We start from the raw sequence: 25,003 nt of genomic DNA, 5'->3' as shown, positions 1-25,003 counted from the left end.
GGGTCCCGCCGCCCGAGCAGGGCCTGTGGGAACTGCCGCCAACAAAACCCCCCTGCAAACAAAAGCTCCCCCCCACCCCTGCCTTGGGAAATGGGGGGCGGTGAGTGGGGGGGCCAGGCATGGGAATAAGCAGGGTTGGTGGAGACGGCTGTACACCGGTGCTTTGGGGATGAGGGGGGGGCCCTTAACTGGCTAAAAAGCATTTTGGTGGTTTGGAAATAGTTTTAAAATGTTTTGTAAGTTTTTTTTATTTTATTTTAAAATTGTTAAACTTTTAATTTTTTTTTTATTTTTAAATAAAAAAAAGTTCTCATTTTTTAGGGGGGGTCCTGGTTGTTGCCGCTTGCCCCGGAGCAGGTTAATGAGGGTAATTATAGCTTCTCCCAAGCTGCCACCCTTCACACGGAGGCGATTTCCCAGGAAATTTGGGGGCGGGGGGGGGGACACAACAGAAAAGACAAAAAAATAATCCAACCCCAAAAATGGTTGGATGCTGCTTTGAGGGAGTTTTTGGGGGGCCATCGAACAGCTCCCAGTCTGGGGGAGAAGCGGAGAGGGCAGCTGCCCCCTGGCCTGTGGCCCCCAGACCCCTGGGGGGAGGGTTGCAAAGGAGGGAAACAAAACCCAGCACCATCGAACTGGGATTTGGGCAGATCTGGAATAAATTGCTGCTGTGGGCAGGCGTAATTTAGTCCAGGTGCCTCTGCCCCCCCTGCACCCCCCATTAGCTGGGACCCCCAGGCCGAGTGGCGTCCCAGGGTGCCCCCCACCCTCTTGGCTGTACCATCCCCTTCCTGCACTCACACCCCCCCCCAACCAAAACCTATGGAAATTCACCCCAAATCAGATGGGGGGGAATTGCCCCTTGATTTTAACAGAGATTCACAATCTGGGTGTTGCAGAACTGGGATGCCCTGGGACCTCTTCGTGTACCACCACCACCACCCGCTGTGGTGACACCCGTGGGCACTGGCCACGCCAGGTCACTCCAGCTTTGGGCTTTTTGAGGCAGCAATGGTTCGGGGGGGTTGCCTTCATTGCCCCCCCCCCCATCACTTCTACTGAAATAACCCCCCCTTGCCCATAAATCTCTCCCCCCTCTCCAAAAAAAAAAAAAAAAACCAACCCAACTCCAGGCCTCTCGCAGTTGCTGACCTAAATCTGGTTTCTCCATCGTAACCTCAGTTTTACCGCAATTAATTTTTTTCTGCTGGTCACAAGATAATTCCTGACGCCAGAAAGTCTGGAGGTCAGATGAGAAGCGGATTGAGGAACAGGGCGGCACTAATTTCCTTGGGGGGGGGGGGGGGGATAACCCCCATCGTCCTGCCTAAAAATAGGGGGGACTCACTGGGATGGGGGGGGCAGGTTGAAGGGGCTGGGGTTGGGGTGTCCATGGGGTTTGGGGGGGAATCTCCCCCAAGGGGGTGGTTTTGGTGTCTGGCTGTGGGGTGGGGATGGGAACCTGCGTGGTCGTGTGTGTCCTCCGCCCCGTGGGGCCACCCCGGCCACCAAGGGTCACTTTTGGGGGGGGTGGGAGAGGGGTGGGGGGGTGGTGTCTCTAGCTTAATTTAGATACAAGGGTGGGGTTTACTGTTCATTTACATAAAAAGGGTGGGCCTCCCACTTCATTTGCGTACAGGAGGCGGGGCCCCGCGGGGCTGTCTATATAATGGGCGGCGCGGGGCTGTCTTCTCCCTAGTACGCCAGCGAGGTGTGAGGTGTCTGGTGTGCGGGAGGCGACGGTCATAGGGCTCTGTGGTCCAAGCTTTGGTGGTCCTAGTGCTCGGAGGTGCCAGCAGAGCGCCAGCCGTCGCGGCACCCGCCAAGACGACCAGGCATCCCCCTCTATTTCCTCCTGCCTCCCCAGCCGAGCTCTAACCCCACCATGAAAGCCATCAGCCCGGTGCGATCCGTCCGGAGCTGCTACGAGGCCGTCTGCTGCCTCTCGGAGCAGAGCCTGGCCATCGCCCGGGGGAGCAACAATAAGAGCCCGGCCTTGGAGGAACCCATGAACTTGCTTTACGATATGAACGATTGCTATTCCAAATTGCGGGAGCTGGTGCCGGGCATCCCGCAAGGCACCAAGGTGAGCCAGGTGGAGATCCTCCAGCATGTCATCGACTACATCTTCGATCTCCAGATCGTGCTGGAGGAGGGGGCCAAGGGCCGCGACCCCTCCTCCGAGGCCACCCTGCTCTCCCTTAAGGTGAGGACTGCTTTAGGCTGGGGGGGGGGGGATGTGGATATGTTGGTTTGGAGGAGGGGGGCTTGGGCCATGTCGAGCTAGGGGTGATGCACGGTGGTGGATGCGTTTGCGGGGTCCCGGCGCGGTGGGGAAGGGGACCGCCCGCCGCCGGGGTGGCCCTGAGCCTTGTCCCCGCTCTCCACAGGCGGCCGAGCTCGCCTCTGAACTCTGCTCCAAAGACGAGAGAAGTTTGTGTCACTAACGGCTCCTCCATCAGGTGAGTGTCTCCATAATCCCCCCCCACCCGCCCCCTAATCGCCGCCCAGCACCAGCATTCCCGGGGACCAACACCGGCCCCGATGCAGCGCGGTCCCCCGGCTCCCCCCACTTCGAGCGACCCCCAAATCCCCAAACCGAGAGTTACCACAACACTAACTATATTTTTTCTTTTCTCTCTTCCCCCCCGCCCCCTTCTCCTTCCTCCCCCCTTTCTTCTCTCTTCTCCCGGTGCCAATTAGCAAACAGGCAGCGAGTGTCGGTTCCTGGTTCGTTATCAGCCGGAGGTAAATAGCAGCTTCCTCCGTGGCGCCGGGCTGTCTGCGACCTACCGGCCCCGGCATCGCCTGGCCCGGGCACCGCAGGCGGGGAGCGGCGGGTCCCGACCCGCCCCCCCCCCCATCCCTCCACCGCCAGCATCCCCCCACACACCTGGAGCACAGTATCCCGGCTTTAGCAGGACTTTGGATGCAAACCTAGATGAGATACTTCTAATGATAGACTGATGAAGAGGCGGTTGTCTGTATATTTTTGGATTATAGCAGCGAGTCCTTTTTTTTTTTTAAAGGTGTTTGGTGGGGTGGGGGGGGAATAGGGGGTTTTGGGGGACACACACGACATCCTCGAGTATGAACCAAACTCTCTGGGGCCGCGGCCTCGTGTATTGTGGAGCTCTATACTAGAGTATAATGTTTTGTACCTTTTGTGCAGGAAGGTGAGTTTCTGCGAACATTCCTTGTACTTGCTTTATAAACTTTTTATAAAAGTTATCATTTTTATATACTAATAAAAAAGTCATTTTGAATGTTTTCCCTATCCCTGGGCTGGAGGGAGATAGGGTGCACCCATGGTTGGGAGAGCAGCACCCCGGGGGGTGGGAGCCCCCAAACCCTCTCATGATTGTAACTTCTAGGGTTACAGTAGGAATCTCATTAATTGTTTAATAGCTTTGAAATGTCAGCTGAGGTATGGGAGGAATTAACCCTAGGCTGCTGTCTCCCAGCAGAGGTGTCTGCCAGCTATTTTGGGTGCTGCTCTGCTTATCTGATATGGAAGGAGTGAGGACACTGCTGAGCCCCGGGGACCATCTGGAGGTGTAGCTGGAGCACTGGGAGGGGGGGCAAAGATGCTTTTTACAGGGGTTTCCACTCTGCTCTGCAAAAAAGGGCTGCCTGATAGCCTGGGGCTGGATTTGAGCTTTTTTTGCTGCTCCCTCAGGATACACCCCCACCCCCCCGCCAAGGGAAGGGGATTTTCTGGGCTGCAGCTGCTCTGGGCCTTGCAATTCCCCAGGTGGCATCTGCACTGCACCCCCATGCCTGTCTTGGAGCTCCCCCGGGGCCTGAGGGGGGACAGCACCCAGGGAAGGGGCGTTGGGAGAAGAAATGCCTTTCCCTCCCCTCAGACTAGTGCTGTGGTTTCCCTTTGGCCCCAGAGCAGATGTGACCCATTGGCCAGCTCAGCTGTGGAGCCCTGTGGCGGCAGCATAGCTGGACCAGATCCTGCTCCCTGGGGAAGGTGCTGGCCTGCCTGCAATCAGGGTCAGGCCTGGCTGCTCTTCCCCAGGGTTAATATCCCCCACCTGCAGCACTATCTCTTCCATCCCCTGTGCTGGGCTTCAGCTTTGCTGCTGTGGGCTTGGGCAGGCACAGAGTGGGTGCTTACCCTGTGCTGCAGCCTCCAGGTGAGCTGGGTCAGGGGCTGCAAGATGGGAGGAAGAAGGCAGGAGGAGTCTTGGGGCACAAGGTGATGCAAACCTTCTGCCACATGTGTTGGCTTCAGCCGCCATCCCTGCGACAGCCAACATGAGCTTGGGGTGCAGCTGGCACCCCCCAAGTACTCCTCATCCATGGGCATTTCCACAGGGAAAAGTGGCGTGTGGGGCATCTGAAAAGCAACAGCCAGTCCAACGGGATCACGAACCCCTGGGAACATCCCTTCCTCCTCCCAGCTTGATGTCCCCAGGCTCCTCAAGGGCAGATTACCCTCTGGCACCCACGGATGGGGTGACATGGGGCTGTTCTGGCACGGTGGGAGGCAGGTGAGGGTGTCCGGCTGGAAACGATGACTTCTGGGAAACGAGCTGATGTTATGCTAATGGCTAAAAATAGGCTTTTGCCATCTCCACTGGCTTTTAGCTTGAAAGGAAAAGCCAAGGGGTGGGTTAGGGGCAAGCATCTCCATGCTCACCCCAGTGTTGTGGTCCTCCAGCTGTGCCAGTGCTGATGTGCCAAAGGGATTTAATTGGGATGGGTGGGAAAAGCACCCCAGAAATGAGCCAGGGGATGGGTCTCAGTAGCTGCAAAATGGGGCTCCCTGCAGTGTGAGTACCTCAGCTCGTGATGGATCCCCCAGCTGGGATGATGGCAGTGGAGATCCTGGACACATGGGAGCAGTCAATGGACCCAGTTTGGGGCTGGGGTTACTGGGAGTAGTGGGGACAGGCACTGGTGGGGTGGGAGAAACTAGTCCTGCTGGGGCTTTTGGGATGGAAACAGCATTGGGGAGGCAGAAGGGGACTCCCAGCCCGGAGCAGTGGAGGTGGCCCCCTGTCCCCATCCCCTCGCTGGAGGGTCAGGGCAGGGGATTCCCTCAGTTGGGGTTGGGGGCCACAGCTCCCCAGGGGCCCTGGGTTTGGCAGGGTGAGGGTTTGGCACTGGCTCCCAGGAAGCCTCCATCCCAGGGCCGTTGCCTCTTCCCCCGTCACAGAAGGATCCCAGTGCCTTTCCTGGTACAGCCGCCCCGCTGTTCCCAGGCCCAGGGGATGGCCAAGGGGGCACAAACCTTGCCTGGACCCCCAGCCTGGGCTGTGGCGTGATGCCGATGCTTTCCTTGGAAACCCTGATTTAAAAAAAAAAAAAAAAAAAAAAAAAAAAAGAACGAACAAAAAAGGGAAAGAATACAACTAAAAATAGTTGCTGTTGCCCTGCTGGGCCTGGGATTAACTTGCAGGGCAGATTTAGTGCAAGAAATGCCCCCGGCACCTCTGCCAAGCAAACTGGGCTTTGCTTTTATCTTCCCAACTACATTTCATGGGTGCAAAAAAGAGGATGAGGAGAGCAAAAAAATAACCCCAGGCGGGTGAAGGCCAAGCGTCCCCCAGCCACCGTGGCGGTGGCCAGCCAGGCCAGCTCGCTCGCCTTTTGGCAAGAGCAGGAGTCTGATGCAATCGGCTGCGCTGACGGAGGCCGCGGTTCCCCACCTGTATTTGCCATTGTGTGCCCGGAGCTGTTTGCAGGTGTTTGCTGGCGCCGTACTGTCTGAGCCGCACTTCCCTCCTCCTCCTCCCGCTGCCTGCCCCGGCCAAGGCCTGGCCCCCCCCCTCCCCGCCGCCCCGGCTCCCCGCCAGCCGGCCGCCGCCTTGCTGGGACGGATGCAGTGCTCACACGCGTGGCCTTGGGCGAGCGTGCACAGCTGGGCGCGCTCACATGTGGGACTGGGTGCACATGTGTGCGCTTGCAGCCCACGGTACATGCGCACACTTAGTGTGTGTGCGCACTTGCACTTATGTGCACATGCATGTACATATGCACACATGCCTATGTGCACTTATACACATGCCTAGACACACACGTGCCTATGCACACTTACGCACACCTATGCCTGCATTTATGCCCACACATGGATTTGCATGTGCATGCATGCACTTATACACATACACACGCTTACACACACATGCAGACATGCAGGCATACATACCCCAATGAGGGTATGCACACGTGTACACACGCATGCTCTGGCAGACACGTGTGCACACACACCCACAACAGGGCACCAACTGCACATGTGCTCCTCCAAGACACGTGTGCACACATATATATGCACTGATGCACATAGGCTGCAATGGGGGTGCAGCACACACGTGCACCCCCTCAACAGGGGCACACACATGCACGCGCATGCACAGATGCATGCACACCCCGACCCAGCTAACAAGGACATCCACCAACATGCGTGCACACACACAGCACCCCAAATCCAAACACGCAGCCCCCCCCAGTACCTTGGCCCCTCATCCCAGGCACCGTGGGTTTGCTCCAGCCCTGGAAGCTGCCCTCCCCAGGGGGACCCTGCAGCCCTTCCAGCTCCAGCCCTAGTAATGGTGTTGAGGGGATGGGTGGGGCTGAGTCAGGGCCACCAGTGTATGTTGGGCTCTGCTGGGGGTGGCACCCAAACCGGCCCCACACAGCCCGTTGGCCCTATCCTGCCTGGCACAGGGCGTTCCCAGTGCCCTCGACACCCTGCTCATGCCTCACCCTGCTCCAGTTCCCATGCCAGTCCTGAGTGGGGAAACTGAGGCACACTCAGGATTTCCAGTGTGGGGAAGGGGTGAACAAAACCCCAGCCTCCCTCGCCACCCTCCCAGAGGCCCCCAAATTTCCTCTGGCACCCTCCACCCCAGAGGCTCCTAATTGCCAGGCCAGGAGGGCTCATCCTGCAAACCGAGCCATGGTGGAGCTCAGTACCCCATTGGCTGGAGCTCCTGGGGGTGCTATGGGATTGGGGGGGAGCTATTCCTGCCCCCTCCCTTTAAGAGGGAAGAAACAGGGTTGTCCCCCCTCATTTTATAGGTAGGGAAAGCAAAACCCCTTCTCCATCCCCGTGGAGACCACCCAGCATCCCAGCAGCCACCCCATGTGCTCCTGCCAGCCCCTCACCTTCCCTTTCCCAAGGGTGACATCATGGCTCTGTCCTACAGAGGGACTGGGGCTCCCCACGTGCCTGAACGCAGCCCCAGAATTCGCCAGGGCTGGGGCTGCAGGGAGGCAAAGGCTGGAGCAGAGGAAGGAAGGCTCATTACTGCGGGGTTTTAATTAATGAGGGGATTTGGAGCATGGAGCTTTGCGATGGGCTTGATCACCCAGAGGCACCTGAATCACTGACACCCATGGACACACAGTGGTGGACCCACAGGCTCTCCTGGGTGGCCCTGGCTGTGGGTGAGGATGGGAGAGCAAACTGGGACAGAGGAGGGACACTGCTAGGATAACTGGGAAAGGCCTGTGGTGATACTGGCCCAGCCTGGCTCTGGCAGTGCTGGCACGTGTCCCCTCACCTTTCCCTGGCTGCGCAGGGGCACTGAAGCTACCGGTGTCCCTCTGATTTCAAACTAGAGCCAGACCAGTTTGGGGGACTGAGTCCCCATTAACCCCTCTGTCTCCACACTGCTCCTCTGGTCTTTTTCCCCTTCCATGCCCCCCCTGCTGGGGAGAAGCAGTGATGTCACAGGGCATGGAAGCATGATGTCACACATTCTGCTGCTTGGAATGGTGAGGTCCCACTGCAGTGGGTGCCAGGGGCTGCTGCCAGCACCTGCCATGGCTTCTCTGCACAGGAGGGTGAGGGAGCTCTGCTGTCACCCTGGGTTGGGGACGAGCTGGGTCTGAGGGCCTGTTTCACCATTTGTCCCCTCCCTGCCACCAGTGCCAGCGGGAGCCAGACGCAAAGCTGCAGTGGCTGCTCATCAAGTTCAGAGATGCAGTGTGCAGTGACGTAGGGTGGGGTGGGTGATGGGTGCTGGACCTGCAGCCCACCGGGACAGCAGGGACACCCCACCTGGGCTCCCCACTCTGCCTCCCCTCCAGGACCCCTGGGACCACAAGGAATACATGGCCAAGGTGTGGATGGGCCACTTGCTCACCCACCCTGCTGTCAAGCTCAACTTGTCCGTGCTTATGATCCTCAATGAGGTGTTGATCACCAGCCAGACCCCCATGATGCATCCCTGGAGTGTGGGTGCCAGCTGTGCCCACCACCACCTGCCACTGCTCCTTCCCTCTCCCTTGCCTTTTGCCCAGCCCTTTTGCTGCCTCTGGCATGGGTCCATGAAACCCCACAGCCCTGACTGATGGCAGAAAGATGCCCCAATATGGCTCCTTCCCTGTGAGCTTCGTGCATGGGGAGGGGGTCACCATGCTGACATCTGGGCAGTGAATTCATCCATACTAGCCACTGGAAAATCCACAAGGCTTTGTATTTTGCCTCCAGCATGGGTTCAATGGGAGAAGCTCAGCTGGTTTCCCAGTGGGCCATTGCCATGTGTCCCTTGGTCCTGCCCAGGGGTGCTCTCTCCACCTTCTTCCTCCAGTTCCAGTTTTGGCTGAGCTATATCATAGAGTGTTGTGCTGGTGGCCCTGGTCACCGAGGTCCTGCTCAACTGGCTCAGAGGTTTCTGCCTGTTCTGGAAGGTGGGAGCTGCAGTGAGCCAGGCTGAAGGCCCTCAGCATCTCTCTGTCCTTGTGTCCCTGTGTTCCTCCTTCCCTGAGTCCCTCATGCCTCCATCTCTGCTTCCCATCTCCCTCCCTGCATCCCTCACTCCCTGCATTGTTCTGTCCCTAAGTCCCTCCATCACCCCATCCCTCCACCTCTGTGTCCCTGTATCCCTCTCTCCCTCCATCTTTGAGTCCTTGAGTCCCCCATTCCTCTATCCTTGTGTCCCTCCATCCCTCTGTCCCTGAGTCCCTCATCCATCCTCCATCCCTCTGTCCTTGCATCCCAGTGTCCCTCCATCCCTCCTTCCTTGTCTCCATCTGTCCCTGCATCTCTCCCTCCCACGGTCCCTCGTCGCGCCCGGCTGCGGCCGCCCAGGGACGCCGGGGAAGGCCGCGGGGGGGGCCGGGGCGGTGCGGGCCCCGCAGCCGCGGCTCGCTGCTGCCGTCTCCAGGGGAGAGGCGGAAGAGCCCGGCTCACCGCCGGCTCCGCTGCGCTGCTGGCAGCCGGGCTGCGGGGCTGCCCCCCCGGGAAGGACCGGGACCTCCTCCGATGTCCCCACCCCAGGCACAGGGATGTTTGGCAACTGGGCTGTTGTGGCTGCTAGCCACCTGCTACCAGGACAGTCGTGCCCCCCCTGAGCAGAGCCATGGGGCACACGCACCCCTTGCAGCCCCCTCTTCCTTGTAGATGTTCCTGAGGGAAAAACATTGAAGGGCCCTCATTTATGGTCCACAAGGGCAGCCTTAGCTCCCTGCTCCTCTGCCTGCAGGATGGCTGGAACATCTTCAACTTCCTCCTCATGGTCTGTCTCATGGTGGGGACCCCTGATCCGCAAGCTGAATGTCCAGAAGATTTTCCAGATCCTGAGGTGAGTGATGGAAGGGGGTGCCATACCCCAAAGCCTCTGATGTCCCTGCGTTGATTTGGCCAAGGTGTGGTGCCCCCATTCTGTGTGCTGGATCTGCACTGGAAAAGGAAATGTCACCACCACTTGCTCTTCACCCTTGCTTTTTTGCCCTGATTTGGGGAGCACCCCTGGCAGTGCAGACCCTCCTCAGACCCTGATGGGAAAGGCCAGGAGGGGACCAAGGCATCCTGGCACGGCCAGCATGGTGACAGGAGCTCTCACCTTGCCCCGGGCTGATGAGGCTGCTGCAGGTCTCCAGGCTGGTCAAGGGGCTGGCCAGGATGCTTCAGGCCATCCTCAAGGTCATCCCCAACCTCTGCAACATCACGTTCATCCTCTTTATCTCCATGCTGGTAAGCGGCCGGGAAATGCCCGCCTGGGCTGGGAACATCGGCTTGGGGAAGTGTCTTGGCCAGTGGGGTCCAGTGCTGGCCATGGCAGCTTGGGGACCCTGGGGACAGCAGGCACAGAGCCAGCAGCAGGATGGTCCTTTCCCACCACGTTGGTCCATCCTACCTCCCCAGCAGGCTCGGGGATGCTGGAGGGGGGTTTTGAGCTCCCGGCACCGAGGCTGAGGAGCTTGGCCAGACCCTGCTCACTCCAGGGAGCTCCAGTGCTGGGGATCAGAGAATGCTGAGCACTCTTCCCAGCCTGGGGAAGGCGCTGGGTCCCCTATCACTGTCTCCATGCAGATTTTCTTGGTGCTGGTGCTGGGCATCATCTTGTTTGGAAAGTCTGTCCTGGCCCATTTTAGTGACCTGGGGAAGGCCCTGTATTCACTCTCTATCTGCATCACGCTGGATGGCTGGCTGGACATCTATGAGGCCTTCCAGTGAGCGTGCAGCAAGGTGTGAGCCCGCCATGGGGTGGGGGCTTGGGGGTGGCTGGGACTGAGCCGTGTTCCCCCACCCCAGGAAGGATGTGGGGCACATGGGGGGGGCTCATTTCCCATGGATGCTGAGAGGCTCCCGTGGGGCTTGGTACTAGGGAGGTGGCCACCACCAGCCGTCAACCAGATGGTCCCTGTCCCCAACAGTGAAGAAGGGCAGACCCTGAAGATGATGGCGGCCATTTACTTCATTATCTTCATCACAAGCGAGGCCTTCATCTGTGCCAACCTGCTGGTGGCCGTGATGACATCCAGGCTGTGGGAATCCCTGGTCACCCACACCAAGGAGGAGCAGAGGGAGCAGGAGCCCAGCCTGGAGGAGAGCCAGAATCAGGCACCCAGGGCAGGCTGGCTCTGTGGGTGAGGATGGGCAGAAAACATCTGTCAAACACACCCTGAAAGGACCACATTTTGGTGATCCCCTGTAGAGATGGCCTGGGTGGAGAAGAGCTGCATCGTTCTTCCTCCCCAGCCAAAAGCCAGGAGAATTTTGATACAATGGGTGTTTCTTACAAAAGACATCAAGGGGAAGAGGGGAGGAGGCTAGAAGTGGAGATTTTCCAGCAGTTTGAAGCTGGTTGTAGCAGAGATCTGCACTTTGCACCCACCGTCAGTATTTAAAGGCCGGGATTTCCATCTCCGTAGTGCTGGACTCGTGGGTTTGGCTTGTTTGATGACGAGGGTTGGTCCTTGCGTGCGGGCGGTAGAGGAGAGGACATAGCCATATTGCTGTGTTAACCCTTTCAGCTGAACGGTGGGGTGGCCAACACAGACCCTCAGCTCAGCCCGAGGGTGATGAGGGACAGGGTCTCCATGAACATCTCCCAGGACCTGTTCACCTACAGCGAGTTGGGCAAAGTGAAAAAGGACATCTTGCATGAAGTCCAATGCCTCTTGGAAAGCAGCAAGGAGAACATCAGAGAGTACAAACAGATCCGTGAGGAGCTCAACGTGTAAGACCTGCTGCAAACCTCCTTCCTCTTTGCTGGCTTGGTTGTAGGGTGGATGAGATGGAATCAGTCCATTTATACACAGCCAAGGCAAAACCTCTCCAGAGAGAGATGTCCCTTTTAGGTTGGGGGTGGAAGCTGGTGGCTGCCACGCATCTGGAGGCACTGGTGTCACAGGGAGATACCAGCCTGTGGCTTCTGGCATGGGAGAGGACTTCACTGGTGGAAAGCCATGGCTGGAAAGCCTGGAGAAGGCTTATTGAGCAGGTATTAGGTACTGGGGGGGGAAGGATGCTCCTAACTCCTCCCTTGGCTATGCCTCCCAGCATAGGCAAGGAAGTGAGGGCCATTGAGTTCAACGTGGTGCAGGAGCACGAGCTGATTCAGCAGAAGCTTTTCTACACCACCTTCTTAGACAGCCCTTATGCCAGCGAGGTCACATTGACAATGTGTGGGGACATCATCTCCACTTTGTCCAAACTGGAAGGGGTAGGGACACAACCTGCCAGCCTAAGCTCCCAGAACCTGGACCCTCCCCATACCCCAATGTCTCTGTCCCTGTCCCAAGGGTCACTCAGCTGAAGCCAGCCCGAGGCAGCCAAGTGACACCACTTTATCCACTCTGCCAGGCATGGCATTGTCTTTGTGCACTGAAATGGAGACAGCAGTTGCCTTCTCCCCATAAGGGGGAAGATGAAGGTCTGGGTGGGTTGAGCTGCCAAGCTCAGCTATGCTCCTGGCAGAGGGACATGCTGCCCAGCGGTGTGGTGGCTTGACTGCTACCAGGCTTTTTGTTCTGCCTCAAAGCTCTTGCATGGTGGGAGGCAAATATCTGTCCTGGATCAGAGGCTCCTGGCAAATTTTTGGGTGTTCCCGCCCAAGCTGAGTTGGAGTCTGGAGGTCTGGTGTCCATCCTCATCCACAGCAGAGGCCATGGTGCTGGGGTGTGTGTCTGTCCATCTATCTGTCTTCCAGAAGGCTTCTTTGCAAGAAAGTCCATCTGTGCACCTGAACATCCCCATCCCAGACCTGGACATGAAGTTGCCTTATGCTGGAGAAGAGAACGAAGGAAAGGAAAGAACGGATGCAGGGCAACCAGGTGATGGAGAGGAACCAGGTGATGGAGAGGAACCAAGCGCTGTGGCTCAGTGGCTTCAGCAGGATTAAACTGTGGCTCAGCTCGGTGCCTGTGGTGGCCTTTTACTGGTCCCAGTAAGTCTTGGAGTTGCCCTCACCCAGGGATTTGCCATTGCCTCAGTGCTTTCTGCCACTGCTGCACCCTGAAATACCCCATGGGACAAACGGGGAGCCCTTCACCCCCTCTTTCTCCCTCCCCTTTGCCAGGCACACCTGGTGCACCCCAAGGACATGTGGTGGGTGGCTGATGGCCAGGACTGGGGGCAGAGAGTGGCAGGTTGGGTGAAGTGGTGTGAGTGAACTAGGGGCCAAATCTGCTCACACTGAGTCCCTCTGAGGTCCCTGCCCCCAAACAGCGCCGACCCCTGCCTGCTCCCTGCCTGCGGGTGGGGTGGGGGGTTGCTGCCAGACAGCTTCTGGCTGGAGGACCCCAAACTGTTTTGTCTCCCAAACAGATGCAAACCCCCCTGCACACCGGGTCGCTGCAGCTGGGGATGGGGATGGGGGGGTTGCAGCCCCCAGGCTGAAACCCACCAGACTGGGGGAGGTCTTTTAATAAATAAATAATTAATTAAAAAATCAATCCCAGTCCCGATCCCAACCCCAGTGACCTCCCTCCCATCCCAGGCGCCCCCGCCCCAAGCAGGTGGTGCCAAAGAGGCCACGCCCTCTGCTTTGCATGCAGGACCCCGCCCCTCCCCGCCCGCGCGCCGCCGCGAGGCCCCTTTAAGGCCCCTCCCGGCCCCGCGCCCCTGGCTGCCGCGGGGGGGGGGGGGGGGCGGGGCGGGGCGGGGGCGGCGGCAGCCAATCAGCGCGCGGCATTTTCCGCGGGAAATCCGAATTTCGCGGGACGGCGCTTGGCGCTTAAAAAAAAAACCGGAAAAAAAAAAAAAAAAAAAAGAACAGGAGCGATCGGGGCCGAGCGCGATCGGGCAGGAGCGGATCCGGGCTTGGGGGCACCGGGCCGAGGCGGGGCCGCGCTCCGGGCTGCCCCGGCCCCATCCGGCCCGAGCGCAGCCGATTTTCGGGGCCAAAGGCGCCTTTTTCGCCTGGTTTTGGTGCCGCCGGTGCCGCCACCGCCGCGTTGCTTCTCTGCAGGTTTTTCGGGTGCGGGGTGTTTTGGAGACCGGCCGGTGTCAGCGCCCGGCGGCCCCCCCCGTCCAAAAATGGCGCCACTGAGATTGTGACACCCCCCTTTGCTGCAAAATCGCGGGGTGCTTCTGCCCTCTCCCCCGGCCCGGGCTTCTCCGAAAGGACTTTGCAATGCTGCGGCTCCCCAGGGGAGTGTCTCCCGCCCCGGGGAGGGGGAGTGCCGCCCTCCCGCCCCCCCCTCCCCACCACCACCCGAAGAAGGTCATGTCAGTGATGGGCTCCTCTGAGCAGGGAGCTTCCGACCTGGGCAGCCCCCCGTTACCTGCCAGCTGCTTCACCCAGGTCTACATGCCAGCGCCTGTCAGCATCCCTGCTCCCCGGGGGGGGTGTCTCTATGGCACCCCCCAGGGCCCCCAGCTCAGGACCCTCCGCTCGGCCTCGGCGGGACGGCTGCCGGTAAGGTGTCTGCACCCCATCCCCTCCTTGGGTATCGCTTCGGTGGGATGGGGGTCTGGGGGCTCCATGCAGGGTGAGGAGCAAGGGGTGGGTGACCCCAGGATGTACAGCACCCTCCCCTTCCAATTTTTACAGTTTATGTTGGGGTCTGCACCCTGCTCAGATGTCTCTTTGGGGTGGGGGAGGGTAAGGTTTGAAATCAGAAGTCACAGTGAAATGGCTCATACGTTTCTCAACTTCCCTTTGCCCCTGCATGCCCGCAAAGCTGGCTCCTGGCTTCCGTTTTTCAGCCTTTTCTGGCCTTTTTCTTTTTCCTCTCTCCGGCTTGCAAACAGTTTGGGTCATGCCTCAAAGCCTTGCCGTGGCACTGAGGCCCTTTGCAAACCTCTTTTCGTGTTAAGGAAGTGAGGGCTGGGTGCAGGCAGCACTCCTGCCTGCTGCGGGTGGGGGGCACCGTCCCTGCCCACTGGGTCTCCCCGCTTCAGGGCTGTGACCCCCAGGGTGACCCGTCACCTGCAGGGGTGGTTCAGTGCTGCTGCCCAAGCTTGGTTCCTGCCTACTGTTACAGCAGGGCTTGAAATACCTTTTTTTTTTTGAAGGGGGTGCGAATTTGAAGCAATCCCCTTCCTCCATGGGACACACCATGGCTTCGAACCAGAGACCCTGATGCTGGGAGCTGTGTAGGTTGGCATGGGGAGAGGGTTGCTGGCACTGGCTGCATCCCTGTCACCTAGCCTGGGGTCAGGGCTGCCTGGCGCCCGCTGCCCTGAACAGGGAAACAGGCCCAGGTTGGGCTCTGGCCCTGTGCCCAGCATTGGGGTGTGCGGGTGGCTCTGCCCAGCCCTGTTCTCCTCCCAGAGGGCCCCCGCTGAGCCCCCAGCCAGTCAGCCTTGCTGGCAGCTGGCGTTTAATTCCTGCCCGCCCCAGCCCAGGCACGTGTCCAGCCCTCACTGTGAGCCTCTGTTCTCCCTGGATCCTAGGAGGGATCCCAGACCTTGCTAACTTCAATTTAGTTTTTTCAAGGCTTGATTTATTTCTTTATTCCCCCCCCCCCCCCCCCGCCCCCTTTCCTCGCTCCCCGATGCTCGGCTGCCAGCTGGGGACATTGCTGCAGCTGGGGGAGAAGGGGTGTCTTTGCTTCCCCCTTCATGCCATGGCTGCGGGGCTGGCTGGGGCCATTGTGAGCCCTGTCCCAGGGGGCTCCGGGGCCACCTGTCTCCTCCCTAGCCTCTTTGTCTCCAAACCGCATGAGATGCTGCATCCTGCACTGCCAGGGGCTGTTGTTTAAGGAGACACCTGTGCCACTGCCTCCTCCCCTAAAAACACCCCACAGACTCACAGTCCTGTTTCCACACATCACTGCAGAGCTGGTTTTTGGCTAATGGCCTCTTTGGCATCACCACCACCATCACCATCATCACCCATGCCAGGAGATGCTCAGGATGCTCCTGCCTGCGGCTGTTCCCTGAATGAGGTCTGGGGGGTGCTTGTGTGACACCTGGGGACATGAAGTGCTCCTGCATCCCCCTCGGTGGCTTGCAAGCGGCGTTTCCCTCTGTCTCCATCCCATTCCCTGATGTCATGATCCTGTTCCTAGTGCTGGAGATCCCATTTCCATCCCCAGTGCAACACTTGCAGCCCCAGCAGGTGAGGCTTCCCCCCGCACCCCGTTTATGGGCACAACCTTTGTGTGCAGATCCGGGGCAATCAGATAATGAGCATTTCCTCCCAATTCCTGAGCAGGGCAATTGCAGCCGCTCCCACCTGCTTGCGGGATTTGTGCCATATAAATGATCAGGGGTCACTGGTTCAGCTGGAGGGAGCCCATCACCCTGTGTCTAGCCGTGGGAGAGCGGGATGGGTTGTCTCTCATGGTCCAAAAAAGTGTCAGATTTCTCTGTCTCTGACTTGAGGGTCCTGGAGTAGGTAAATACATTTTCCCCCATGAAAAATGCATATTTTGGAGCGATTTTAGCCTGTGTCAATCCCACCCTGAGTATTTGCCCTGCTCCTGGCTATATGGGATCTCCATAGAAGCCATAGGATCTCTATAGGGGCTCAGGGCTGTGAAGGAGCTCTGGACAGAGCGATGTCTCCACTGTGGGGTCCTGGGTCTCCCAGCCTCCTCTGTGCCAGGACAAGGGCGTTCAGAGTCCGCCACGGTTTTGGTGCGAGCTGGCAGGGCTGAGCTGCCTGTGCAAAGAGCACCCAGGGTGGTAGGAGGGTGGCAGCCCCTGTGGGTGCTGGGCTGGAGCCCTTCCCCAGCAGGAGAACCTCTTGGCAGCACTCCAGTTTCTGCCAGGGTGACCCAGGGTGATCCTGTCCCACTTTGATCCCATCAAAGGTTTTTCTGCATGGGTAGGAGGGGGGAATTTTTGGGGTGCAGGGAGCTGGGGACGATCTGGGATGGGTGGGAAGGTGGTGGCTGTACTGTTGCCCTTGGAGGGGCTTTTTCTGGCTCTGGGCTTTTACAGCCTCCAGCTCCTCTCTACTGGGGAATGTCTCTGCCCAGGCCTTCTGCCTCTGTCCATGGATGGGACTGTTGGAGGGGATGGAGATGGTGGCTGCATCCTGGAGCGGTACCCAGGGTGGGGGTACAGCTTTCCTCCCCAGTGCAGGGTGGACTCCCTGCCCCGGGGCCAGGTCTGGGGTCAGCCTCCCTCCCCTGCCCATGGTGGGGCTGAAAGCCCACCCTGACCCCCCAAATCTGGGGGTTCTGCATCCCCCTGTCCCCCCCGCTGTGCCCCACTAGCCCTCAGCCATCCCAAAGCCATGGAGGTGTGCATCTGGGGGGCTTAATCCAGCAGTCACTTGGCATGAGCAGCATCCCTGGTGTGATGGCACGATCCTGGGGTGCCCTGTGGCCCCCTGCCGGCTCCGGGTGCCCATCCCCAGGCGCCACATTCCCACGCCCTGGGGTTGGGGGGAACGTGGCTGGCACAGGGAGGGCCAGAAGGGCCAGGCAGGGCCTGGGCAAGCCCAGAGAAGACAGCGGGTGCTGTTGAAAGGAAGTGTTGGCAGGAGCAGCCTGCCACAGCCGCCCCCCAGGGGAGAGGGCTGCTCTGATGCTTGGGCTGGGCGCAGGGTGTAGCCCCTGGCGCTAGGGCTGGGATGAGAGCTGCTTGGCAGGCAGAGCTGGCAGGGAGCCTGGCCTGCCCGCCCCCCGCTGCCTTTCCCCCCCGCAGCAGGCTCCTGCCCTTACCCGGGGTGGGGGTTGAGCCTCCTTTCCCACCTTCAGCATCATATTAGGGTGTAGCTGGTGTGTCCCCCCATCCTGGAAAGTGGTGGCTGAGAGCTGGTGAGCAGCCTGGGGGCAGTGTCTCACAGTGCTCTGGGGGGGGTCTTGGGGTTTGGTCCCTGCCCCCCTCATCTGCTCTGTTTCATCCCACCCCAGCCCCACCCCAGCCCTGGCAGGGTGCTGGGAGCCCATTGCCATGCCCTGCTCAGCTGTCATGTGCCTAATCCTCCCCAGCTGGGGGGCAGCAGCTGGGACACAGGAGGGACGCCCTTGTCCATTGTCCCTTGCTGATGTGTCCCAGCGCAGCGGGGTCCTGCCCCTGCCTGAGCCCACCGAGCTCCCCCCGCCCTGAACTGCATGTGGGGGAGCAGGGGGGTCCCCCTTTGTCCCCTCCTGCACATGGGGAGGGGACGCCACTTTGGTGGCCGTGGGTCTGAGGGGTGCAAGGTGACCGAGGACACCAGTACCTGCCCTGTGTTGTTCCCATGCCTCAGCTTCCCCATTGCTTGGGCAGATGGGGTGCAGCTGGCCCCCCCCATCAGCGATGGGGACACACGGGTGGTCGTGGCCACTGGTGTCTGGAGAAGCAAGGGTTTGGCTGCCAGCAGAAGGGAGGGCCCCAAATGATGCCCCCCACCTTGTCCCAAATTGTGCTGGCAGATGCATTGGGGTCTGATCCAGGGTAGGTGTTTCCCATGCGCTTGGCATTAACCGTTGGGGTGCTGGGAGCTTGGGGGCAGATCCGGGGGCGCGGGGCTGGGGATGGAGGCACGTTCGCTGGGGAAAACCTGCTCGGGGAAGGGAGGGAGGGAACAGATTCCCACAGGAGCTTGGGACCAACCTGGCTCCCTGGGGGGGTGGAAAACAGCCCCTGGCGCCTCTCCTGCCAGCCCCCTTGAGTGGGAATGCTGCCGAGGCACCCAGCCCTTCCCTGCAAAGTGGGGTGCGCTCCCCAGGGAGCAGCCGTCGGAGCTGCGCTGAGCAGGCACGGGGACCTGGGCACCATGTGGGACATGCTGGGGGGGGACCCTGTGGGACAGCCCGGCCTGGGAGCAGGTACTGGGGTGGGGGATGGGACGGGGATGGGTGGCTGCTTTCTGCTGCTGAGACAAAGTGTCCACCCAAAGTTCCCCTGCTCATATTTGGGGATGTGGGGGGATTCTGGGGGATTTGCACCCGTTGGGGGGGTGGTTTGGTGACACACCCCAGCTCCTCTCTGCACCTACCCTGCTACACGCCCCCCTCTTCCCTGGGTCTCTTCTCCCCAAGTGATGCTGGGGGTGGGTCCCTTGGGGGCAATTTCAAGGAGCTGCTTGCCCTGGCAAGGGGAGAGTGTATGCAGGGAGGTGTCCTTGCTCCCAGGACCCAGCACCCATCTTGCCTCATCCCCCACCCCCCCTCGCCCCAGTTTCCCTCCGTCTGTGTGCACGTGTCTGGGGCACCCACAGGTCCCTGGGGAGAGCTGAGCCTGGCTGGTCCCAGGTGTGCCGGTGGCAGCTGGGTGCACGGCTGCCTCCAACTGTGGCCGGGGGGTGAAACCTCGTACCCCAGTGAGCCAGCTGGCAGGGTGGGAGGGTGAGGATGTGGCCTCGGAGCTGCTGCCATTCCCAGGGCTCAGCCCCACGGAACCATGCCAGGAGCTGGGGGTGAGGGGAAGTCCCGGTGGGTTCCCTGCAGCTGCCAGGGGAGTGGTGGGGCGGGCTGGGGTGCTGTGGCAGAAGCGGACAGGAAGCCATGGGGGGTGCTGGGACCCCCCCATCTCCTCCCCACCCAGCTCTCACGGCGGCTCCTCGCCCTGCTGGGTGCTGCTGGAGCCCTTCCCAGAAGGGGTTTTGCAACTGGATGAGCCTCTTGCAAGATCCCCCCACCCTGGGCTGTGGCACCCAGGGCTCAGACGATGCCCCAGGGGGAGTCTGGGAGGGCTCAAGGGGTTGTCTGGCTCGGCCCTGACATGGGATTTTCTTTCCTGCTCCAGGCCAAGAGGAAGCTGGACCTGGAGGGCCCCGAATTTCGCACACCCAAGGGGAAGGGCAGGGCACTGGCGCAGGTCCCCAGCCCCAGGAGTAAGTGGTGCTGGGCAAGACGGGGTAGGGGGGAGCTGGGAGGGGGACAGACCCCATTCCTCTCCCCTCTTAGACCTGCTGCATTGTCCCCTCTAGCACCACCCAAAGTGACCCGAGGTGACACTGTGGGAGCAGTGCCCGCTCCTCAGTCCCTTCTGGCTGCTGCTCAGCAGCTCTTTGAGCTGATTCAACTCACTGCACTGGCAGAAGACTCCCTGGAGGGGTTATTTCTGGGTTATTTTTCCACCAGGTTAGGGATTGTAGAGTGTTTAATATCCCCAGCATGTCCAGCCCCGTGTCACTTCCATCCCATGGCCCACGCTAAGGAGAGGACGGGGGGGGTGTCTTGTGTCCAGCACTGTGTCACCTCCATCCCACATCCCATGCTAAGGAGAGGATGGGGGGGGTCTCTTGTTTCCCTGCAGCCCCCAAGTCTCCCGGGGAGAAGACTCGCTATGACACCTCGCTGGGGCTGCTCACCAAAAAATTCATCCGTTTGCTGAGTGAGTCGCCCGATGGCGTCGTGGATCTCAACCGGGCGGCCGAAGTGCTGGAGGTCCAGAAACGGCGCATCTATGACATCACCAATGTGCTGGAGGGCATCCAGCTCATCCGCAAGAAGTCCAAGAACAACATCCAGTGGATGTAAGTGATGCTGGGGTGATGGACATGGGACATGGGGACGGGGCAGGGTGGGGGACAGGCAGCTTGGGGGCATGCAGGGTGTGCTACCGCTCAGGTGCCATCTCCGCTGGCAGGGGGACGGGGATCTTTGAGGACGCGGCGGTGACAGCGAAGCAGCAGGCACTGCAGGGTGAGCTGGCCGAGCTGGCCAGGACGGAGAGGACGCTGGACCAGCTCCTGCAGGACTGTGGCCTGCAGCTCCGGCAGCTGGCTGACAATGAAGCCAACCAGAGATATCCTTGCTAGGGGAGATGGGGAGGGAGGACAGGGTCTTGGGGACAGGGTCTTGGGGAGCCTTCTGAGTCTCTTCTCCAGTTGGCTTCCCCCAGGCTGAGGGGGAATGTTTGAAGGCCGCTGCTGGGATGGGTGGGGTTGAGCCGTCCTGCTCGCAGTGCCTCCTTTTCCTATACCTCGTCCCGGTCCACGCTAGCATATGTCACCTACCAGGACCTCCGTGCCATCAGCAACTTCCAGGAGCAGACAGTGATCGCTGTGAAGGGTCCCCCGGACACGCAACTGGAGGTGCCAGACTTCAGCGAGGTGCGTGTGGGGCCAGGAGCCATTCCCCGCCTTGCAGCAGGGTTGGGGCTGGGGTGTGGGTGCTGCTGTGGGTGCTGCTGCATCTGCGCCATCCTTGATGGGTTCATCTGGAGTGTCCCAAAGGTGCAGCCCAGCATGGCCCCGGGTGGTTTTGGGGTGTCTTTGTGGGGCTGTTTGACCCTGAACTTTAGGGGTTGCAGTGCCCTGCCTGGACCCCACATGGGTTGGGGGCAGTGGTGTGGGATATGGGTGCCCCCTTGAGCCTTGCTCTGCCCCCCCAGGACAACCTCCAGCTCCACCTGAAGAGCACCAATGGCCCCATTGAGGTATACCTCTGCCTGGAGGAGACCGGGGAGGAGACCCCCACCAAGGTCCACTGCATCCCCTCCGCTGCCACCTCCCCACGGGACCACGCTGTAACCCCTTCCCCGCCAAACAGCCCCGGGCCAGACCCACAGCCGCCCCATGCCATCCCCCAGAGCTGGGGGGGCACAGGAACCCCTTCCTCACCCCCATCTCTGCCTCTCACTGTCCCAGGGGGGCCCAGCTCGCTGCTGGAGGTGGAGGCTGGGCTCCTGGGCTCACCCCCACACCTCCTGCAGCAGACAGAGGACCAGCTACCCTGCGTCCCCTCCCACCTGGACTCAGGACCCTTTGTCACCTTCTCGCCCCCCCTGGAACAGGATGACTATCTCTGGGGGCTAGAGGGTGAGGGCATCAGTGACCTCTTTGAGGCGTACGACCTGGGGGACCTGTTGAAGCACTGAGCTCCCCACCACCACCATTGCCTTTGTCCTCTCTGGTCACTTGTGTCCTGAGTGTGTGGGGTCTCTGTGGGACAGCTGGAGTGTGGGGTGGGTCGGGGAGTGCTGGGTTTTCTGAGGGTGGTGATGGGAGGCTTGTGTCAGCTGCCCTGGGTGGCTTCTCCTCACTCTCCTGGGTTGGTTGTCAACAGGGGGCTGTGTTTGTCACCTCAATGGGCTCTGGGAGCACCCCAGGGAGGTGTGAGTCCCTGGGAAGGATGCAGCCAGGTCCTGTCCCAGCACTGGCCATAAAACTGCAGGGTGCCAGTGCCGATGCTCCCTGCCATAACCCCCACTGCCCCGGCGCTGCTGGCGGACTGGGATTGCCTTTGGGTGCATGGGGTGGGTTAGGGGCACCCCTGTGTGGCAGAGAAATCCCTGCCCAGAATGGGCCATGTTGGGCGGACATCCTGTTTTGGGGCCACTCCAGTTGCTCCTTAGTTAGACTGGTTCTTTGGGGTCATGACGGGTCATTTTGAGTGGCGTTTCTCCCTGCTGTGGCTGGAATATCCTTAAAAAAATAATCAGGCAGCAAAGCTGAAGTCACCTTTGGGTGAAGACAGGATGAAGCTCATGTGCGGGCACTGCACCCACAGCCTCCAAAATCAGCAGCTCTGGCAAATCCCTGCCCAGGACATGGAGCCATATTTTCTGGGGGTCTGCGGCCCCTCTCCCCTAGTCTGTACCAGCTCCCTCCAGCCTCTCAGAGCTATTGGTGCTGGCGGTATTGAAACTGGAGTGTACTGGGAAGAGGGATGCTATCAGCTGGTGGCTGGAGCATCACCTGCGGAGACGGGCTTGGGAAGCAGTGCAGGACGAGCCCCTGGACATGGGGCTCGATATGGCTTTTAATTGTGCCATTGCAAAATATATGTAATTATTGCACTGTATTTATACGGGACCCCCTTTTTGGCATGGTGCTGGTGAGGGTCGGGGTGGTATTTTGATTTTTAAGCGACTGTATTTAAGTTGTCCTTCCTTGGATTGGTTCTCCTACAGTTTGGCTTGGAGGTGGCCTGGGTGAGAATGTGTTTTGGTGTCGAAAAACTTGTGCCACTTGATGTTTTCTGCCCAGGAGGGGATGAAATAAAATAAAACTTTGCAGTTATAAGGGGCTGTTTTCCTATAAGCAGCAAAATACTGGGGCGATTTCAGAGGAGGGAGGTGTTGGGCTGGTTTTGCTTCTGTTTTCAGTGTAAAAAAAGCCTGTTTTGGGGCCTTTTAACTGGCCAGCCTGCTCTATGGAGAAGCTGGTGGGAAGTGGGTTGAGATGAAGCCATGGCTGGAGTAAGGAAAAAGGGTTCAACCTGCTGCGAACTGGTGATTTCCAGCCCAAATCCGGCTGGGATGGGCCTTTGCCTGAGCTTGAGCCCCTTGAATCAGGAGCATGGGAAAAGCCCTGGGGCCAGGGGCTGGGTCCCTGCAGGTACCTGGGCTTGGATGGGCTTGTGCACCCGGATTTGAGGGCAGGTTTGGAGGCTGCGGAGCAAGACCCCGGTGGGGCCGTGCCCATGGAACGTCCTTCCCCAGGGTGCCGCCCCAGGTCACCCGCACCTGCCAGGTTGTGCCATGACCTGGTGATGCCAATGATGTCCGGTGGTACCCAGTGATGTCCGGTGGTACCCGGTGATGGTCGGTGGTACCCAGTGGTGTCTGGCGGCACCTGGTGATGGCTGGTGGTACCTGGGGTTGTGGCACATGTTGGCGTTGCATCACTCGTCTGGTGGGGCGGAGGAGGAGAGCCCCAAATCAGGTAAGCCGGGTGAGGGGTACAGAGCCACGGTCCTGTCCCCATCCCCCGTGGGGCTACGTGTCCCGGAGCAGCTGGGGGGTTTCCTCGGGCCGTGTTGCCCCCCCGCAGTCCCAAGGCCGGCCAGGAGGTGGCAGGGCCACCCCAGCAAAGGGGCTGTGCCCAGCCCCACGCCTGGGGGGACCCTGCGGTACAGCGGGGAGAAGTGGGGTGTCTGGGGGGGTCTCGGCCCTGCCCAGGGGGGCTGCAGGGTTTCGGGGGGGGGGGAGGGTGTCAAGCCCGGCCCACACTGCTGTAAGCCTCTGCTCTGGGCTGCCCCGATGGCTGCTCTGCTGAGGCCAGTGTCCCCCTCTCGTGTCCCCCAAAGGAGGCTCCGGAGGTGCTTGTCTGCTGGGGAGCTCTTACCCATCGAGAGCCCCCAAATTCCTCCTGTTCCTATCCTGCCTGGGCTCCAGCCTCTCAACACTGTGTCTGTCAGAGCCCTGCCAAGGGAGATGTCCCAGGACCTTGGCGGGTGCTGGGCTCCCCCCAAATTGGGGTGGGCAGACTGCACCCCAAGGCCAAACCGTGGGCACCTCTGCTTGCTGGTGCCTGAAGGATTGAATCTTTAAAGTGCAACCGTTCACCCTATGGCCTGCAATGTCTCTTCCTGCATCCCTGTCCCCCTCCAGTGCCCCAGTAACACTGGATTAGAGCAGGGCTTGGATTGGCTTTGTCTGGTTAGACACAAACCTGAGCTTTACTGAACCCCACTCCAGGCTCAGTAAAGGGGACAGGGGTCTGTGACCCCCTGATCTACCCTGGGTGAGGGCTGCTTGGTGCGGGGGGCAGGAGTGAGGGGCATGGGGCATCTGCAAAGCAACCTCACACCCATGTCATCCTCTCTCATGGCAAACCAGCCCCACAGGGCATGGCTGAGGCTTTTTGTCCTCTTCTTTCCAGTTTGCCACCAGCCCTATCCCCATGGTGGGATGCACTCAGTGTGTGCCCGGCCTTAGTGCTTGCCCGCGGGGTGTCCAGGCTTCCCCCATCCTCCGGAAAGAGCAAATAATCAGCGAATGGGACACCAAAATCCAGCTCCTTGTACCTGCAAGGGCCGGGACGAGGCAAGGGGACGGGTGGCTACAGAGGTCCCCTCCGTCAGGATGATGAACCCACTGTGAAGAGCCGAGGGCTCCAGGAATCACTCCCTGCCCAAACAGGGATGGCCCCCTCTGGGTCCGAGGAAGGGCAGGGTGAGGGCGGCCTCCAGTTAAACCAGTGCTCTGGGGGGACTGGGTTTAATCCCAAGCCATCCCTAGACTACTCGTGTGCCCAAGCTGGGCTTCGGGTGAGACCTTGCTCCCAGCCTCCCCTGCTCCTCTCCATCTCCCATCGTGCCGGGATGGAATGGCGCTGCCTTTTCGCCCTGTGCGTTGTCACCCATCTCTGGGTGCTCGCCAGCCTGTCCCTGGGCAAGGTGGGTGCTGGGGCGAGGCCGGGGGTGTGGATCCAGCAAGACCCCGGGGCTTTCCCTTCCTCTCGCCGCCGCACCCCGGTACCCTGCACCCCCTAGCTCCTGGTGCCCGGGGTGGGGGTCGCGGAGGTGGAGAGGCCCACCGGTGCGCTTCGCCTTTAACGGGCGGGCGGGCGGGGCCGCCCACGTGACGGCGGAGGGGAGGGAGGGAGCGAGTGAGCGGGCGGAGAAACTCCCCGGGGCGGCGCGGTGCTCCCGGTGCTGGGCATGGGGTGCTGAGCCGCGCCTTGCCGGCACCCCCGGGGCGCTCCGCAGGGGAGTTCCCGGTGCTCTCCCGGTGCGCCCCTCCGGCGCCGCCCGC

General features: G+C 60.2%; 3 protein-coding genes across 3 annotated transcripts; all 3 read left to right on the top strand.

Moving 5' to 3' along the window:
* Nucleotides 1-1,712: 1,712 nt before the first annotated feature.
* Nucleotides 1,713-3,055, top strand: ID3 (inhibitor of DNA binding 3). The gene is made up of 3 exons (XM_082329361.1): nt 1,713-2,209; nt 2,394-2,465; nt 2,707-3,055. Exons 1-2 carry the CDS (start codon nt 1,889-1,891, stop codon nt 2,448-2,450), a joined length of 378 nt encoding a protein of 125 aa, XP_082185487.1. The 5' UTR covers nt 1,713-1,888; the 3' UTR covers nt 2,451-2,465; nt 2,707-3,055.
* Nucleotides 3,056-7,782: 4,727 nt separating this feature from the next.
* Nucleotides 7,783-12,860, top strand: LOC309598814 (cation channel sperm-associated protein 4-like; the record flags this gene model as incomplete). Its single annotated transcript, XM_082329758.1, has 10 exons — nt 7,783-7,803; nt 7,889-7,957; nt 8,050-8,196; nt 9,447-9,545; nt 9,836-9,937; nt 10,277-10,416; nt 10,621-10,807; nt 11,221-11,426; nt 11,750-11,912; nt 12,768-12,860. 10 exons carry the CDS (start codon nt 7,783-7,785, stop codon nt 12,858-12,860), a joined length of 1,227 nt encoding a protein of 408 aa, XP_082185884.1.
* Nucleotides 12,861-13,823: 963 nt separating this feature from the next.
* E2F2 (E2F transcription factor 2) lies at nt 13,824-21,596 on the top strand (the record flags this gene model as incomplete). Its single annotated transcript, XM_082329404.1, has 6 exons — nt 13,824-14,108; nt 19,322-19,409; nt 19,835-20,054; nt 20,168-20,331; nt 20,524-20,633; nt 20,915-21,596. The coding sequence occupies 6 exons, from the start codon at nt 13,824-13,826 to the stop codon at nt 21,398-21,400; spliced, it is 1,353 nt and encodes a 450-aa protein (XP_082185530.1). The 3' UTR covers nt 21,401-21,596.
* Between the last annotated feature and the right edge of the window lie 3,407 nt (nt 21,597-25,003).

This window comes from Platalea leucorodia (assembly GCF_965183815.1).
Source record: "Platalea leucorodia genome assembly, chromosome: 18".
Taxonomy (NCBI): Eukaryota; Metazoa; Chordata; class Aves; order Pelecaniformes; family Threskiornithidae; genus Platalea; species Platalea leucorodia.
The sequence above is the reverse complement of the archived record's forward strand: the minus strand, read 5'-3'. Positions and strand labels throughout refer to the sequence as shown.